Source organism: Amblyomma mixtum, chromosome 4 (assembly GCF_055824585.1).
Source record: "Amblyomma mixtum isolate Tamu chromosome 4, ASM5582458v1, whole genome shotgun sequence".
In the NCBI taxonomy this organism is placed as follows: domain Eukaryota; kingdom Metazoa; phylum Arthropoda; class Arachnida; order Ixodida; family Ixodidae; genus Amblyomma; species Amblyomma mixtum.
Window position 1 is genome coordinate 121,351,031 of NC_143015.1, and position 18,363 is coordinate 121,369,393.

The 18,363-nt window shown below is 46.8% G+C and overlaps 1 protein-coding gene across 1 annotated transcript in view; it reads left to right on the top strand.

Moving 5' to 3' along the window:
* Positions 1-18,363, top strand: part of LOC149348108 (fatty acid synthase-like) — an 87,975-nt gene that overhangs the window by 52,424 nt on the left and 17,188 nt on the right. Inside the window, exons 18-24 of the mRNA XM_089585738.1 lie at positions 905-1,234; positions 4,035-4,154; positions 5,662-6,017; positions 8,481-8,834; positions 11,676-11,919; positions 13,881-14,123; positions 15,929-16,167. Coding sequence (XP_089441864.1) covers positions 905-1,234; positions 4,035-4,154; positions 5,662-6,017; positions 8,481-8,834; positions 11,676-11,919; positions 13,881-14,123; positions 15,929-16,167 — 1,886 coding nt within the window. The remainder of the gene's footprint in view (positions 1-904; positions 1,235-4,034; positions 4,155-5,661; positions 6,018-8,480; positions 8,835-11,675; positions 11,920-13,880; positions 14,124-15,928; positions 16,168-18,363) is intronic.

Genomic DNA, 18,363 nt, shown 5'->3' on the forward strand with positions numbered 1-18,363 from the left:
GTAAACCGCTCATGTAAAGATAGGGGGAAGCGAATGAGCCGCGGCTAAGAAATTTCTGTGGGCATAACAGAGCATGCCCTATCACTAAAACAGCATGAACTATTAACAAAACTGTTAATTACGAAAAGAAAATCTTTTCGTACCTTCGCGCTTTCTATGCGTTGTACTATTCCAACGTAAACTTTAATTTGACTTCAGTGGACCCCGACGCTGTCCAAGGCGCGAAGTATACAGGGTGTTTCACCTATGACTGCACCATTTCTTAAAATAGGCTTTTTGAGTTAGAAGACCGCTTATTTCAGCATAGCATTGCCAGCGCTGCAGTCAATTACAGTACAACTAAGATGTGCTAACTAGCAGGCCGGTTTACTAATATTGAATAGTTAACTTTTTAACTATTACTGTTAGGCTCCTGAATTATTGAGAGGCGTGTAACCCACCGTAAGCGATATCCATATCAGTTTTTACAATTTTGAAAACGAGGTTACCCCCGACGCTGTGGCCCAGCAAGTTTTGGCTACATCGCGCCAAAATGCATGCGCTTTCGAGAAGCTTGCGGGCAAAGCAATCTCTACAGTGCACGTAACGACACAGGTACGGCACGGCCAACAGTGGCAACCAGTGTGGCCTGGCGAGTTACCACTAATCCTGTACTCGCATAAGCACCTGGGAACGTCCAAGAGTTGGCAGCAACTTGCGTAGAGCTGTCGACATTGTATCACACACACATAAAATTACGACGTACATACGAGCCTGGTTGCTGGGGCAAATAACGTTAATCGCAAGTGATGTCACGCACAGCGTTGCCGGCCGCACTGGGTGGGCGCGACTGGAATCGTACTTTAAACTGAGCGCCAGACTATAGCAATGCACATAAGAGGGGTTCCGCGTCCACGGGCCGCAGGTGACACGGCTACCCCTGACTGCCTTCTTGGCGTGGAGTTCTCGGGTCGAGATCCCCAGGGACGCCGGGTGATGGGATTGGTTCCCGCACAAGGCATGGCCACGGCCGTAGTGGCTGATCCGGACTTCCTATGGGAGGTGCCCGATGCGTGGAGCCTCGAAGAAGCGTCTACGGTCCCAGCGGCTTACTCGACTGTCTACTACGCTCTTCTGGTGCGAGGCAACATGCGGCCGGGAGAGTCACTCCTGGTCCACTCCGGCAGCGGAGGCGTTGGTCAGGCGGCCATCACCGTCGCGCTCTCCATGGGATGCCTCGTCTTCACCACCGTGGGTCAGTATCTAATGGCGACCGCTGTGAGGAAGATTTTTCCACTGCGAACGGAAGTAGTCAGCTTCGCTTAGATTCTCTGTGTCGTGTACGGTGTGTATGTGACAGTGCGCGCCCGTTGTTATGGACACAATTCACAGTGCTTCATGCTAGACCACGTTCGTGTCATCAGTCGGGTCCTAGAGGAATGCACCGAATGAACTTATTCATCACCTTCGCAAATTATCAAAAAGGATTCGATTGATTTTTATCATCAGCACACGTACAGGCGTGAGGTAACCAGTGCGTGCCGAAACCCTGCGTAAGTGTGACGTGGGCTTGCAGACGTGGCTGCGGACGCTCGCCTGCCGCGTGGTGCGTTTTGGCGCCTTTACGTGACCAGAAACATCTTTGGTAGGAATGACGACGATGATCAAAACATTGCGACGGCTTATATTAACACCATGGTTTAAACACCTAATTACACAGAAGAGGCTCTTTGTTATTGTTAAATGCGCAACGATTAGGGTGCATTTAAGTAGCTTGCTGTTAGCACGTGCTAGCCAGTTCATGATGTCGGCCAAAGTTTCGACAATATTTTGGCGAAGAAAACGTCTTTTTTGGTTGAAAAAAATTTTAGTGCGGGGATCTGAAATCCCCACTCTCAGATTTAAAAGACGCTTTGCCTGTCCGGAGCCTATCTCCTTGACCTTGAGGTTGCTCGGGAAGAGCAGCCAGGGGTCTCACCGGTGGCAGCACCTGCCATCGCATGGCATTGGCGCATCCACCCCTGTGCCAGGAGTGGCGACCTATGAATGCAAAATAGAGAATGACCAATTCCGCATATATGGGCATTAAGCCGTTAACGCATTCACGTAATGCCCTTAAAGTTGTTCTGAAATGGGCTCTCAATAAAGCTGCGAGATGCCTAAGATGTCGAAGGACGCCGCTTCGCAAATATCCTCCAGAGAGAACATTTTTAACGTTTTGTAGAAGCTGAGGTATCTGTAATCAAATTTTGAATTTCGGAGCCTTCGCGCCTTTTCCTCTCTTCTCTTCACTTTTCGAGCGCTCAAAAAATTAGGCAGTGGCTTAGCTCTGGTTAAGCCTGGATATACAAGCTAAAAGCTTCAGATATGCTTGGTTTGACGTCATGATTATGCTTCGTAGCTTAGCTGGTATTGTATACATTGTTTATCTATAGGCGTAGACTTGGTTACTCAATGGCATATGTTTACGAGTTAGACAGAGAAGCAACAGTATTAAACTTCTTTATTTATTGTTGTTGGACGCATTGTCTTCCTTGCCTTGTTGCCTTGTTGTTGTCTTGTTGCCGGCTGCGGCGCGGGCAACACGCGGCTGCAACGAAAGGTCAAACGGAAGGGGGGGAGGCGAAGCGCGCAGTTGTAGAGACAGCGAGGAGGCGACGCACATGCGCAGTAGCGCGCGGCTGCGCCGAAAGGTCCGGCGGCGGAGTCGGTGGCGGCGACGGCTGCGGCAAGGAGCGACCACCTGCGCAGCGAGTGACGTCACTCGGCTTCACGCATGCGCATAACTCGCCAGTACGGCTCACGCGAAGCTCGGCTCTGACCCGCGTAGTGAAGCTTTTCGCTTCAATATCGTCGCTTCTCCGCCGGCACCACCCACTCGGCTCCTCTGCCCCCTGCCGACGCGCATGAAAATTCCCCGGGGGAGCTGGAGCTTCCTGTCCCGCCGGAGTGACCGTGGTCATGGTTGCTGCGTGAAGTCTGAAAGAGTTGGCGCGCCGAACCATTGAGAGCCCTCCGCTCTTGACGTCACTTGCACGACATGATGTCGTGTGCCGGGATTCACGCGAAAGCCCGCCACCGCTGGTCGCTGCGAGTTACGAAAGCAGAAATGAAAAAAATACATATGTTGTAAATTATCGGCTCGCTTTCCAGGTCTCGTACGTGACATGAACGCTCCGTCGCTTGTTTTACTTAACGGAACCATTTTATAGCCAACCTGAAAGACCCCTTTTCAGAGGAATTTTGAGGCAGAGGTCAAGTCCGATTTCACTGATCTTTGTCTCAAGCCATCTTTGACGTGGAAAATCGAGCATCGAAACGTGATCGAATTGAAAACAGTAGCACTAGCGCAAGCATTTCGCAGTTGACCTCACCACGCTAAATCGTCCGCGCTTTCTTTTATTAATTTAGCTTACATTTTTGTGAAACACCCTTCTTATAGCTGTATATTTAATTCGTTACGAACAATGAAACTAGTTTAGTGCAATACTTCTTTGCCATTTTGTTGTGGTAAAGTAATTTTCTTACATTAAATAGAAGAGCCTAACGTGTAGCGGTCTCCTTTGTCACGATACACAAAAGTTAACCAAAAGAATGTTTAGATATATTCTTCTAGTATTTTACGCAGAAGTGCTGATATTTGTGAAAGATATCGGAATAGGGTAGTCAACGTGCTAAGGCCACATTTTACGATGCAATTAAACTTAGTAAGCGTAGGAAACAGCTTATTAATCCTTAACGCTTCATCCTGCTTTGAGTCGTACTTTCGTATTGAATTCTTTTAGCTCGGTTTCGCTCCCAATTAGTATTCCACCATGCACGATATTCAGAAGAAGAATGAGATGACAGCCGTCGGTTTCCAGCCATCAAGTGATCGTCACCTTGACGTGGAGTTTTTTTGTTTTTATTTCAGTTTGATCAATAAAAATGAAACCCTTTCGCTGAAACTACTGTTCTGTCTCCAATGGCGGAAGCACTGATGCTGCCCTTCCTACAGGAACAGAAGAGGGTCTCAGCGCACAACGCCTCTCACAGCCTCTCTTCGTGCTTCCTAGGTTCCAAAGAAAAGCGGGAATTTCTCAAGCGCCGCTTCCCGCAACTGGAGGACCGGCACATCGCAAGCTCTCGTGACCTTTCCTTCGAGGAGCACCTGCTTCGAGAAACTAAAGGCAGAGGTGAGCACACTATGAGCACTCCGATAACAGAGCACTCCGTTCTGATAAGATTTGTGCACTGCATGCTTGACCAGTCGCACTCCTTGTTTACTTTACTATTGCTATGTTGGACAGTTTTTTTTCTTTGTGGACAATGGAACTATTCTGTATTTCTTCAAGGTGTTCTTAAATGCTGGTGGTTTTATAATATACCAGAAAACACAACGTGCTACTTGGCGCCCTTAATAAAGCCACCGAGCTAAGGCTTCGTTCATTCATTGGATACTTTTGAAATTAACACAACCTTCTAAGTAGCATTATTCGCTCCATCGCAATACTACGATCTTTAAAGAGAGCTTATGTCAAGAAGCTATGTGATGGTTTCTCTTACTGAATGACTTGCGATAGCGTTCAAACGGGTGCTGTGGTTTTGTAGGGCTTGACTCAGATTTTAGCGTAATGTGATAGAACTTCATTTGAACAGTTTGCCTGCAGCTGTACTTAAAGGAGCAGGCTCTGTCACATTACGGTATCACAGGCTGTTCTGTTTGTTGCCTGTTGCAGTACTAAGTTCAATTTTCTTAGCGTTCCTGAAGTGCTCTATATAGCTGTCGTCTGCATCACTGCGAAGATAATTAACAATTGTACGATGTCGAGCACTGAAATGGGCAGCACGCTTCAACAGGGAGGCCATCGGGTTTGATGCCTAAATCAAAGGCGAGTCTAACATGAAAAGCCAGAAGGGGTAGCAGCAGAGGCTAATTTTTCAGCTTTGTGGCCCCATTACAACTACACAGAACGTATGGAGGTGTTCATATCTCACGTAACTTATCATGGCATAGACACGTCGAACATGTCGCAAATAACGCCAACAGGACTCTTGGATACTTGCGCCGAAATTTCTCTACCGCGCCTCTGCCGTTAAAACTAACCCTTTTTAAAACATTAGTACGACCAAAGTTAGAATATGCATCTGCAGTTTGGAATCCTAATATAATCACACTGATAAACACAATAGAATCCATTCAAAATCATGCAGCACGTTTCATCTTATCTAACTATTCCCGTTACGCCAGCATTACTTCTATGAAAAACAAACTTGCCTCACCAGACCTTTCTTCGCACCGAAAGTGTTTTCGACTGTGTCTTTTCCACAGACTGTATCACCATAACCTTGTGTTAAAGGATCATCTTTTTTCGAGCCCTTCATACATTTCATACCGTTCCGATCATATATTTAAAGTCGGTGTTCCATTTTCGAGAACAAAATTGTGTCATGATTATTTTATTTCTAAAACCAGCGTTGACTGGAACGACCTTCCTCCCTCCATCGCTGCCATTACCGATGTTGAGCACTTCAAGAAAACTGTTTTCTGCCATCATATAACTTGTTTTGTATAACTATGTACTGTATTTTTTTGTACCACTCCTTTCTGTAATGCCTTCGGGGCCGGAAAGTATGTGAAATAAATAAATAAATAAATTCTGTTGCTTGATCTTCCGCTAAGCATTCTTCTCCTTCGACTAGGAGTGGACCTCGTGCTGAACTCGCTGTCAGAAGAGAAGCTGCAGGCCAGCTTGCGTTGCCTGGCCACCCACGGCCGCTTCCTGGAAATCGGAAAGTTCGATTTAGCCAAGGACTCCCCGCTGGGAATGTCAGTCTTCCTCAAGAGGACGATGTTTTGTGCAATTCAGCTGGACACAATGCACGGCAAAGGCCTGTTTGCGGCGGAAGACCAACGCCACCTTAAAGAACTCGTTCAGGATGGCATCGCCTCTGGTGTGGTGCGCCCACTAGACACCATTCGGTTCGGCCGGAACAAGGCGGAAGAGGCTTTCCGCTTCATGTCCTCCGGAAAGCACATTGGAAAAGTTGTACTAGAGGTAAGTTAGGCGGGAGTTTGAAGCGATACTTGAGACATTATCGCATGTAAACGGCTTCTTCATAGCATGCTGTAACTGACAGCTCCTGAGCTCAACCGCACGAGATAGTAAATGCCATTCAGGTGCGACGGGTAAAAGTAGCACCGAGTTTTTATCACCAATGCCTATCATTTGCTCAGGGATTTGACAAAGTTTGCAGAGAGAATACCATCTAAAGAAAACAAAAAAAGGAAACGTAAGCTGTTTTGCCGTGACTACACTTCAGCCCTTATTGTCCGGAACGGGGCTAGCGCAAAGCATAGTCTAAATGATAGCAGTTGGGGCTCGAAGGAAGGAAGGAAAAACTTTATTTTACTCTAGTCCTTTTTCCTGCGGTTTGGGGACATCTTCAGAGACGTTTTCTCCTTGATTCTACCCCCAGGAGTCTTCTCTGTCGAAGTCGTCCGCCTCTAATCAGTGGTCGGTTGCCCTCAGTCCAGGGCTCCGCTGGCCACTGCCGCCCGTTGAGCTCGCTGTACCAGACCTTCTTGGTCTTCACAGCGGTCGCTGGACAGCAGAGTCTCCCACTGCTCCGCACTCGGGTTTTGTATTTTGGGGACCACGTCTATGTTTTGGCAGGCCCATGTGATGTGATAGAGAGTAGGTTTTCCGTCGCACCAGGGACATTTGTCCGCGTATATGGTAGGGTGCATTTTGTTTAGTATATGTAGATTTGGGAAAGAGCCTGTTTGTAATTGTCTCCAAGTGACAGCTTCCTCTCTGCTGAGAGATTACGCACGGGCCAAAAACAAATGTTCCGGCTAAACTTCATAAAAGACGCTACTACTTAGTTACATGGCGTGCTGTCAGCCGTATCGCCGCGTAGTCTTACGAGGAACGACCGGAACTATCAGGGTGTTGGCATCGTAGTTTAGTAATTGGCGAATTACAGCACGATAAAAGTTAAGGGTCACGAACTCGATTTGGTAGCCTTCAGCCTAGATGCTCTGAAAAGCTGCTCTCCGCCGGTTTTGTTGTGTACACGTACAGTCGCGGGTAAAAAAGATTAGCACACATGACGGAACACCAGAGCGCCGGAATGACAACGCGTGGCGCTGCGGGTGGCGAAGAGGCTGATAACGAGAGTGCCGGGTCGTTCCCATTCTACAGTATTAGGGGGGTTCAGCGGACTGCCACGTATAGAAAAATTACTGGCTAAAAGCAGCGCTATCATCTATTGTTCCCGCGAGTTCTTTTTGATTGACCATCGCGGACATAAAAAAACTAATAAAAAAGAAGCCATCTTTGCTCATGATGACCGAGCCAAAATAAATGCCGCAGCACAGTCACGTAGGGTCGGCACTTGAACGCTCGAGCGTTGCACGCTTGATAAAGCTTACTTCCTGCCGTCCCCCCCTAGGCTGCAAACAGGCCCGTTAGGCAGGTCCGCGTACCGCAGCGCCGCTTGGTGAGATATACGAATTCTGATCGCCAGTGATCTGTGCTAATATTTTTTGCTCGCGACTGTACTTACTGTGGGCGTTTAAACATAGGTGAACACCGGGAATAATTGTAGCAAAGTAGTGTCTTCTGTCTACTACAGTGCTTTCAAAGAAGAGTAGGGTTGTTTTGAAAATTGTTTTGGTAAAGCAAGCCCTGGCCCCCACCTTCCGATCCAAAGTGCATTTGCGAAATGCGAAACGTGACCGGAAACGAATAGAAATCAATGTAAACTGTAAACTGTCAACACTATGCCCGATGGTTGGCAGGGTAAAATCAGAAAGAATAGTCTGCGGCAAAAAACACCAAAATCCTTTCTTGCCATGTGCAGTAGGCGTGATCTACAAAATCAAGTTCACCTGTGGTCAGTTTTATGTTGGACAAACCGGCAGGTGCATAAATGACAGACTAAGAGAACACCCAAACTCTCTCAAGAACAGCACTGGGCAGCATTTGCCGGCGCACTGCACAGAATGCGGCTATTTCCCGCTCTTCAGCGGTACAGTTATTCTACGCCGCAGAAAAGACAATGCTTCAAAGAAAAATTTTTGAAGCAGCAGTCATCCTTCGTTCGGGGACAAACACAAGCGTGAGCAATCCATCTGTGACGCTTCTCAAGAGAGAATTAGAATTCCTATCAGAATGATTATGTTTGGGGCATGACGATGTTCGCTTGTGTCACACGTGCCATGGGTGCTAATCATTTTGTGCCTAATGCTCTCTTCACTGCATGTTATCTTTTTTTCTTTTTTGTCGTTGATGAGCGCAAAGCATATATTCGTTGACGCGGGTTTCAATAAAATCAATTGTTAGTTGGCGCTCTGTGGTGTTTTTTCTACGTTTTGTCCTTGTCTGCCGCGCCCAAGCATTTCTTGAAATAAGAAATCAATGGTTTTTTCGGTGTGCTGGACAATGTGAAATGATCGCTGGAAGAGGGCCCTGCCTACTGTCGACCGCTCACGCAACAATCCTCATTGCTCGCAGGTTCGTCCGGAAGAGCGCACTCGCGAAATGGCTCCCGCATCGCCTCTTGCAGTGGAGGCGGTAGCGCGCACATGGTTTTATGAGCACAAGTCTTACGTCATTGTTGGAGGTCTGGGCGGCTTCGGCCTGGAACTCGCCGAATGGATGGTAGGCCGCGGTTGCCGTAAGCTGCTGCTCAGCTCCCGCTCGGGAGTGCGGACGGGGTACCAGAAGCTCTGCCTCTACCGCTGGCAACACTGTGGAGCCGAGGTCATCTCGAGCAGAGCCGACGCGTCGACGGAGGAAGGAGCCCGCCAGATCATTAAGGAAGCCTCGGCCATCGGACCTATCGGCGGAATCTTCAACCTATCCTTGGCAAGTGGAAGGCATGATGACCACTTATTTATTTATTTATTTATTTATTTCACAGTGCTCTAAGGGCCCCGCAGTGCATTACATAGGGGGCAGATGGTGACTGATGAAAAAGCAGGACCATAGAAAACAAAGCACAACAAAGGTGCACAGCATTTGGTTTTCGAAAGAAGAAAGTACACATTATTGTACATCTAAATACGGCAAAGAATTTAAAAGCAATACCTAGACTAAATGACCAAGCGATGTTAGAGTCGGCACTGAGCAATAGAAAGAAAAAAACACAATAAAGAATAAAAAATATTGTGAAGTGCCATGGGTGCAAAGAAAAGGTGGTGATGCAGACAGAAAAGGCGGCAAGATCAGCAGTGACACGATGCTGGATGGCAAAGAATTATATTCGTTTATGCCCAGAACGAGAGGTGAGTTATGGTACTCTTTCCGTCAACCGTCAAAACTGTGGAATATCGAAAATAAAGGTGAAATGATTTGAATTGAATCTAGTGCGCGCGAACACTGAACAGAATTTATGCGCATAGTAGAGACGAGATGAAACACGGGGGGATGATACTGATCGGAGAAAAGGGAAGATTATTGTGATACAAGATATAAAAAGAAATAAGCGAGGATGTTTTCTGCGCGCGCATAGCGTTTGAGGAGAATGCTTCAGTGCAGACGCTCTTTGATGACGTCAGCAGGATGAGTTGATAAACCTTGCTGCTTTGTTTTGGACCGGCTCTAGAAAAGATGATCAGTAAGACCTTTTAATACCCAAATCGTGAAGGCGGAGCAGAAAAAGTATTACCACAACATTGTTCTAGCTAGGCATGGCGCCGATTAGCAAGAGTTAGCATTTAGTGCGCTGTGTGCGGCTAGGAGAAAGTGTAAACCGCTTGTCTAAACCTCGCACCTGCGCGCTGTGTCCTATACTGGACATGCGAAATCTACCCATGACAGCTATTTCGAAATGGTCTGGATGTTGGCATTCGCGGCTAGAGTCATGGATTGCGTTGTATTTTTTTGCCTTGATGGTCGCTGGGGTTTCAACAGCCGCTTCCGCCGTTAGGACCACGCAGGTGGGATGTTCTAGACTAGAGCTTGGCCCTCTTCGATTGATGTGACAGGCCAACTGGAAGGCCATGAACCATCTCGAAGGCTCAGGAACAGGAGAGGAGTTTTTATCCAGGGGAATACTTTATTTCACCTTTTATTGCGAAAGCAATACTACTTGCATTTTCACGCCTTTGCCGTGCCGCGGCGGTGACCATCCTTGACCTTCATTTGACCTTGATTGCATTAGATTGAATCAGATTATATTAGATTGGACTGGATTGGACTGGATTGGATTAGATTAGATTAGATTACATTGGATTGGAGTGGATTGGATTGGACTGGATTGGGTTAGATTAAATTAGATAACATTAGATTAGATTAGATTGAATTGGACTGGACTGGATTGGATTGGATTAGATTACATTGGATTGGAGTGGTTTGGTTTAGATTGGTTTGGATTGGATTGGATTGTATAACCGATGCATCACCACAAGTCTAACCACAAGCACCACCACCAGCTACACTACCAGCTGAACCATGGCGTAGCTACGGATATTGCTTTCGCAATTACCGGGCTTAACCAAGCTAAGCCACAGCGAATTTTTTTTGTTTATCAGTACTGTAAGTCATATCACGCTCTTACAGGAGCCACCAAACTAAATGAGGCAGATATTACACAGAATACTGCAGCAGGTTAAACATCCAGAAAAGGGGAAATGTGCGCTGCAGTGCAGTGGTTTGTGGCAATCAGAGTAAAAACACAGTATTCCTTAAGAGGAGCCAAGAACCACGTTTACAAGCGGCAGCCATGTGCGTTATCATGTCGAAAACACTAGCAAAAGAAGCGGAGTCCTCACAAAAAAATGAAAACGTTACAACGACCGTTGAAATGAATATAAAAAATTTTTGCGAACATTTTGTTTTTCAAACAATCACTGCAAGGTTTCTAAGGGCAGCTCGAGGAGGAAATTGTTCATGAAATGGTGAGGTAAGCTTTACCATACTTCTGTGGCGAACTTATCAGGAAATGAGACGCAACGAATTGTTCAATACCGGTTGAAAGTTACACCCTCCATTTTTAACACAACTTCCTCATAGTGGGGCCAGACGTGTTTATATGAAAGCACTGGCTATTATGTTCGCATTAAACTGAGTACTGAAGCTACATATAGTAATAAATAAACGGTGTGGGAACGGCATGTCACGATCGGGCGAAAAGAGGCGTTGAGGAATTAAGCACACGATGTGCTTTGTTTGCATGGGCCAATGTGTTTTTTTCCGTTGATGGCATTATATTCGAAGTTAAAAAAAATGAGCTGTCACTAAAAAGCCGCATACGGCTGCCCCTCAAATTACGGGGGTGCCAAGCGGCGTGTGTTCTGCTTAGAGGGCAAACTGACAACAGCACTCTGTGGCGGTAGAATGATTCCTATGAAGCCAAGCTTTGGCTGGAACTGTAATGAAAAGCACGTAATGGATTACAAAGAAAAGATTGAGGGCTCATTGGGCACTACTCGCAGGCGACTACAACTAGTTATCCTGTGATTGAGACTAAGCAAATCACATGCGACATGTGGTCGTAGTGCCCTTTTGCTTATTTTCGAGAAGTCGGTGTAAGGTCTTGAAGTAGCTGGTTTAATTAGGATGAACAACCCCTTTTGTGATAGTAACGATAGCCTCAGATCTCACGGGGAGGACCATTGCGCGTCCATAAACATGCAGTTCTGTGCAAAACTGAATAAAGTTGCATGAATGTGGGCATCCTAAAGCCGAAAACTTTTCTCGCATTAGGTGCTTCGTGATGCGCTGCTCGAGAACCAGACTGCTGAGGCTTTCGATGCAGTATGCGGAATCAAAGTGGACGGCACACGCCACTTGGACGAACTCTCGCGCAAGTTCTGTCCAGAGCTGGACCACTTCGTCGCCTTCTCGTCTCTCGCCTCTGGTCACGGCAACGTCGGCCAAACTGGATATGGCTACGCAAACTCTGCGATGGAGCGCATCTGTGAGCGCCGCGTTGCCGATGGGCTGCCCGGTGAGCTAACACTCCGTTCCACCTCACCCAGAACATTGATACGGCGACTCTTCGAGCAGCAGCACGGCTGATCTAAGTTTTAAGGAGAGCCTACTTCGCGCAAATTAGGGAACGCTGCGCTGGTCAATGTAACTGGGAGGATACGTTCATGGTTAGACGCCTAGGAGGAATCGATGTGTTCGCTTATGTCTTGCTTCGCCGTTTTTTTTTTGGTAGTTAGAACAGCTAAAACATGCCACACATTTCAGAACAAGCAACACGGAGTGGTTGCTACCTCGGCCAAAGCGGCACGTCCCCGAACAACACTCTGCGGTAGCTTCGCGAGGCAGTAGAAGCTTTAGAGGTGGTCGGCTATTTTGCCGAAGATTGAAAAAAGTGCCAAAAATGCTGAAAGTGTACGGCACTGTTGAAAGGCACACACGTTTGAGAAAAGAAAAACTCAGAAATAAGCAGGCAGACTTTGGAAGCCTGCTGCATTAAAGAACAGGGTGATGACAGGAGCAGCAGTCATTTAATGGCGACATCAGGGAAATTAATTACGCATCTAGATAACAGTCTGCAAGGTGTACGCATCGGCTACCCACGAACTGATACTGCTCCTTATATCTTACCGGCCCAAAGTGAGTAATCTTTATGTTTGCTCTCCTGCAGTAAAGAGCAAATTGATGCTCAATAGTTGATCTGCGTGTTTCTTCTTCTACGTCTTCATCTGTTACGCTGGCGCAAATATACAGAGACGATATAACCGAATCGCCAACTTGTATGCATTACTGACTGTTGTTTCACAACTCACTAGTACACGGATGGTGCTTACTGCGTGTTAGATGATGGTGTGGTTTAACCGCAGCCCAGAGGAATAGGATAACCGCCCAAACTGAAAATTCGGCTTAGGCCGATATGCTCTAATCCGGAGTCATCACTATCTTTTAGCCGCATCACAGAACACGCACAAGTGCAAAAGCATTCCGTAAAAGGACTGGCTAAGGGTGATAACCAAATGAATTTATTACAATGTACTGAAAGAGAGTAATGGTGGTCGTGGTTTCCACCAAGATAGCTGTCAAATTCAGCAAGGCATCTTGATACTGAGAAATCTCACCAAAACTGGGGATAGCGTTGTCAGGTATCGTTCACATCGCCTACTGAATTACCTCATTCCTAATTCGAATACCCATAATTACTACGGTGCGCATCAGTAGCTGACTTTAAGGCGGTTCGCTAATTCCAAAACCACAAGTTCGATAGGTCTACCTTTGTTTAGCTTGAACCAATGAGCCTTCGTGGCCTATGGCCAACGTGTCCGTTTGGCAGTCCGGTGGTATCGGGTTGGATTCGACCGCAACCAACATTAATCCAATTCTTTTGAGCTCAATTTTAAGGCGAAAGCCTTTAATGCCTCACACTGTCGTTAGCAGACGCGTCGACAGACGTGTCGGCAGATTTGTCCGCCTTTCGGCGTCACTGCTTAAAAAGAAACTGCGCCGAGGGTGGGAACCGAACCAGGGCCTTTGGCATTTGAAGCGGAGACGCTACCACTCCGCCACGAAGGCTCAAGGTTCGAGCATGAATAAAGGCGCATCTAGTGAATGCATGGGTTTCTTAAATAAAATAAAAAGAATAAAGTCAAGAAAAGGAAAAATAAAAAATAAAAATAAGGATATAGCCAAAAAAGCCATAAAAATAAGATATGAAAATAAAAATAAGAAAAGTAAAAAAGGAGCAAAAAGAACAAAATATGAAAAATAAAGAGTAAATAAAAATAAACAGTGCGCCAGGAAACTCTTTCCCCTTGCAGCACTTTAGAGAGCCAAAGTGCCCCCCGAATTTTTATTGATTCTTTGCTTTCATCGGGATTTTTCACTCACGACCAAATACGCCTACCTCGATGACGTCATCAGCTTTTCGGCCATACGTGAGCCTCAACGCTGTCGAGTTAAAATTTTTCCACACTGTTTTTCCAGGATTGGCTATCCAGTGGGGCGCCATCGGTGACGTCGGTGTGCTGCGCGAGGCCAAAGACTCCGATACGGCAGTCGCCGGCTACGCTCCGCAGCGTATTAGCAGCTGTCTGAGCGTGCTCGACCGATTCCTGAGCCAGGAGAAGCCCATCGTCTCCAGCTTCGTGAAGAACGAACAGCATTCGGAGACGAGCGGGGTCAAAGCCCAGGCGCAGGACATCGTCCAGACAATCGCACGCATCTTTGGTAAGCTGCGCCGGGCTGCTAATACTGTGTATTCTTTTAAGGCGGAAGCCTTTAATGCCTCATCGTTGTAAGCAGGAGTTGTCGACAGAAATGTCGCGCTTTTCAATTGGTCCAAACGGTCGTGACGTCACAGTGGGCGAATTTCAAACGGGGCCGTTTGTACTTTGCCTAGTAAACATGCAACTAGTTAAAGGGATCGTATAGTGTTGCTCCGAGTAAGTGGGATTGAGTTTAGTTAATTGCTTAATTACCCAATTAGCCCAATTAACCCTTCTAGTCAGGCCAGATAAATAAATAAACCGAGTAGGAAATTGGTCGAGTTCCGGAATCGAACCCCGGTCTCCGGAGTGCGAGACGTGCACGCTACCACTTCGCCATGCCAGCTCAATGGTTTGGAATGAACAAAGGCGCCTCTGTGAATACGATGCCTTCGTTCACTCCCTTCCCGTTACGGCGAGGTTTAGGTGTCCACCGAGATATGCGAGACAGATACATTTCCTTTTCTGAAAAACCAATTTAGCGACGAGCAAGGCGTAGAGCCGAACGGTCGATGGCGTTCTGTGGACTCCCTGACAGCGTTGCAAGACGCTGTTGCGTTTCTCTCTTAAAGGCGAAGCCTAACATCTTAATAACGCATCAGAGACACAAGCAGCAACACCGCCTTAAGGCTTTCGCCTCACCGCACGTTAGGTCAACAAAGTGCCCCCCTGATTTTTATTGTTCCCTGAAGGCCTCAGTTTCTGCGGTGCTTGATACGAATTGTACTTTGCTTGTCTACGTGGTTAAAGTACCGCTGGTGCATTCAGTTCAATCCTTGCTGTCCTCAACTTGGAGGAAATCGTCATCACTGAATACAGATCACTACGCACCATCCAGTCGAAACGTATGACGGGATAAGTCCCAAAATGCGGCCGATTTCTTTCGTTATGTCGTAACGACAGATCTTTCTGTAGAAGGGAGAAGTCGTCAGTTGTCGCGAGGGGACTGGCTTTGCACCTACAAGCAACAATTACAGAACATTGTGTTTTTACCGAAATAATTTCTGTTTATTCATCATCATTTTTTTTATTTCAACATGAACATTACAGATGCTGAGGACCGTGAACAAAAAGCCTCCAACTTGGCTTGACGGGGTTCACGACCCAAAAAACATGGCATTGACAACAAAACTAGAATACAAACACAACGCATGGGAGGATGTGGTACAGAATCAAGACATAAGCAAAGACAATTACAAGACTACGAGAGTGTTTAATGAAGTTTACAATGTACGGTGCAATGCTGAAAAAGGTAGAAAGTGCAATTATTGTGGCTATGATATAGTTACAAAAAAACAGTATTGTGGTTATGAAACAACTCGTTTGTTTAGAAGCGACGGGAGCATATTACGTAGCATCTGGTAACCATAGTTAGTGCGTGCTCGAGGTATTTCCCACAGTGGACCACTAAGTCATGTCCAAAATATTAGACAGACAGCTGCTGTGACGGCAGATCTGCACTTACACAACTCGAGGCGGTTAAGCAGCATGTAGCGGCCACAGCTGTGTGAGAGGCATTCTCTGAAGTATACTGGTGGCGGCGGCCTTCTATCGCGAAAGAAAACTTTCACGTTCTAAGAGACAACGTTCGCTTGGCGAACTTGAGTCATAACTTATGTGACATTAGGCTTTGAGGAGGACATTATCCATGTGATCACGTGGTATGCGGGGATTATAGCGATATGAGGGTTGGGTGCAGTGCTGCTACCCCGTCGGTTCGTCGCCTATGAAAAAGCCGGCAGTATTTTCATTACGACCGTCATGCAGGTGTGAAGGATCCAGGCGGCCTCGATCCGAAGCTCAGCCTCGGCGACCTCGGCATGGATTCTCTGATCGGCGTCGAGGTGCAACAGACGCTGGAGAGAGACTACGACGTCATCATGTCCATGACCGAAATACGCAAGCTTGCGCTCAACAGCCTGCGTGAAATAGGAGAGGGTTCTGGCAACAAAGCGGCCGCTGAGAGAAACGGCGCCAAGCCACGGCAAAGAAAGGGTGAGCTCTCAGTGCAATGCTTTGAGTATCCCACTCTATTCCTGGCGTTGTTTCCGGAGGTTACCTCACCTGACACGCGACAAAATTATTTCACATGGAGTGCCTTCATGCGACTGAAGGACATTGCTGCTTGTGTTAGTTGGTATAGTGAATTAGAGTTAAAACTCAAAAGAAAACATTCGACAGAAGTCTGTCTGGTTGGGAGATTTAATGTTAGGAGAAGGTTAATGACGCCATCCAAGTAAAATACAAGAAAAACAAGACGTTTCGGGACCGGCTCTGCCCCTTCTTCACGGTGTGACTACGGGCGAGCGCAGCTTGGCTTTTTAAGCCCCTGCGTGGAGGACCTCCGGGTCAATGGCCGCAGCCCAATGGTTGCAGCCGCAGCCCATTCAGCAAACACGAGAGAATGTTAAACGTTCCCTGGGGACACTCCCCTCATCCTACATCCATGGGCTGCGGCCATTGATCTGGAGGTCCTCCACGCAGGGGCTTAAAAGCCAAGCTGCGCTAGCCCGTAGTCACACCGTGAAGAAGGGGCCGAGCCGGTCCCGAAACGTCGTGTTTTTCCTGTATTTTACTTGGTTGGCGTCACTTACCTTCTCCTAACATGAATTAGAGTTCTGTAGCGTGAATAAAGCGCAGATGAGTGAAAAAGGAGCACACAAAGTGCTAAATGGCACATTTATAGGGCTTGTAGTTACGGTTTTGTGTTCTTTGGCATTGCTCTCTCATTAAACACCTCCAGAAATAAAAAAAAAACAGAGAGAGGCGGGGGGACACAACCTCTGCATTAAGGGTATGAAGGGATAGCGTTAATGGGTGTCTGCAGGGGTCGCCTTTGCATAGTACATCGCAGTCACAGACACTGTTCTATCTTTCAGCATCACATAATGCTTTATTGCTCACCTCATCTCAGCATGCTCTTTCCAAGTATTTTTCTTCTCATCCTTCAAAATCAAAGTGCACGCCTTCTTCAAGTCCTGCTTCAAATCCATCACCCGTCAATTTAAACTCTGTCATCTCGCATTTCCATGGCACAGCGACTTCACACTCGTACGCGACACTGTTGCCAACGCGCACTTCTTACCGCTGTTTGGCATCTTCTCCCCCAGCGCCAGCAGCATTACTTTATGGTCTGTGAAGTGACAGCTCAGGTCCTTCATGTCACTAATTGTGCCTGACGTCACGGCGCTGCGCCTCCCTTTAACCTATAGGGGAACGAATATGCCTCGGTGGGCTAAAGGCAGCGTGCCAGACTGGATATCCAAAAGTCACGGGTTCCACTCCAAATTACCCCATTTTTTTTTTCTGTTATTCTCGACACGCCGACGTCGGTTATTCCGCTGAACAAGACCCTTAACACTCCCTTCCACGCTAGTACGCCATGTCTTTCGCCTAGGTTCGGCCTACATGCCCGTATGTGCGGCATTCGTCATTCCTTACTTTACAGTCACAGATCGCGGGGAGTACTCGTGCCGAAACGAAAGCGTTTTTCTAACTAATAAAACCTATTTTTAAAAAGTGTAAAATCTTAGCTGAAACACCCTGTATATCGCTGCAATGCCAGCCATGTGCAGGGTAGGCCAGATGGCTTCCTTTGGCTTAACTTTTCAGCATTTCGTAACTTAAAATATCAATACCACATTGTACTTGTTTCCATACTCTTCCTTACTTGCCAAGACTGGCTTCCTTTTGGTTCAATTTTCGCATTTTTGCACGTCTTTGACGCACAAAGGAGAGAGTAAGAAACGACGTAGAATTTAATGCATTTTCAGCACCTTATACCTCATATGCGTACAGGAAAACCGGGGAGCGCAGACATATTATGCGCATTTTTTTTTGTAAAATTCTTTCTACTTCTGTGCAAACCCTCCTTCTTCTGAAGTCGGACAAAACGTACATTGGCGCCTGAAATGGCACTGTTGCAACGAGTATTTCTACTCGAAATATATTCGTCAGTACTCAAAAGCGCTGATTCCATTGTTGCCTCCCAAATGTTTCTTAATAGGAGAGTAAGTACTCATTGACGCCCACCCGAGCGCAGCCATACGGCTACAGAAAGCTGTATAGCTTTCCTTTGTAGCCATATGGCTGCGCTCGGGTGGACGTCAATGAGTAATTACTCCCTTATTACAAATCTACTCCACCTTGGGGGATTCCCCTAAACATTTGGTCAAATGTTTCTTGTTTTCCCAACCTGCTGC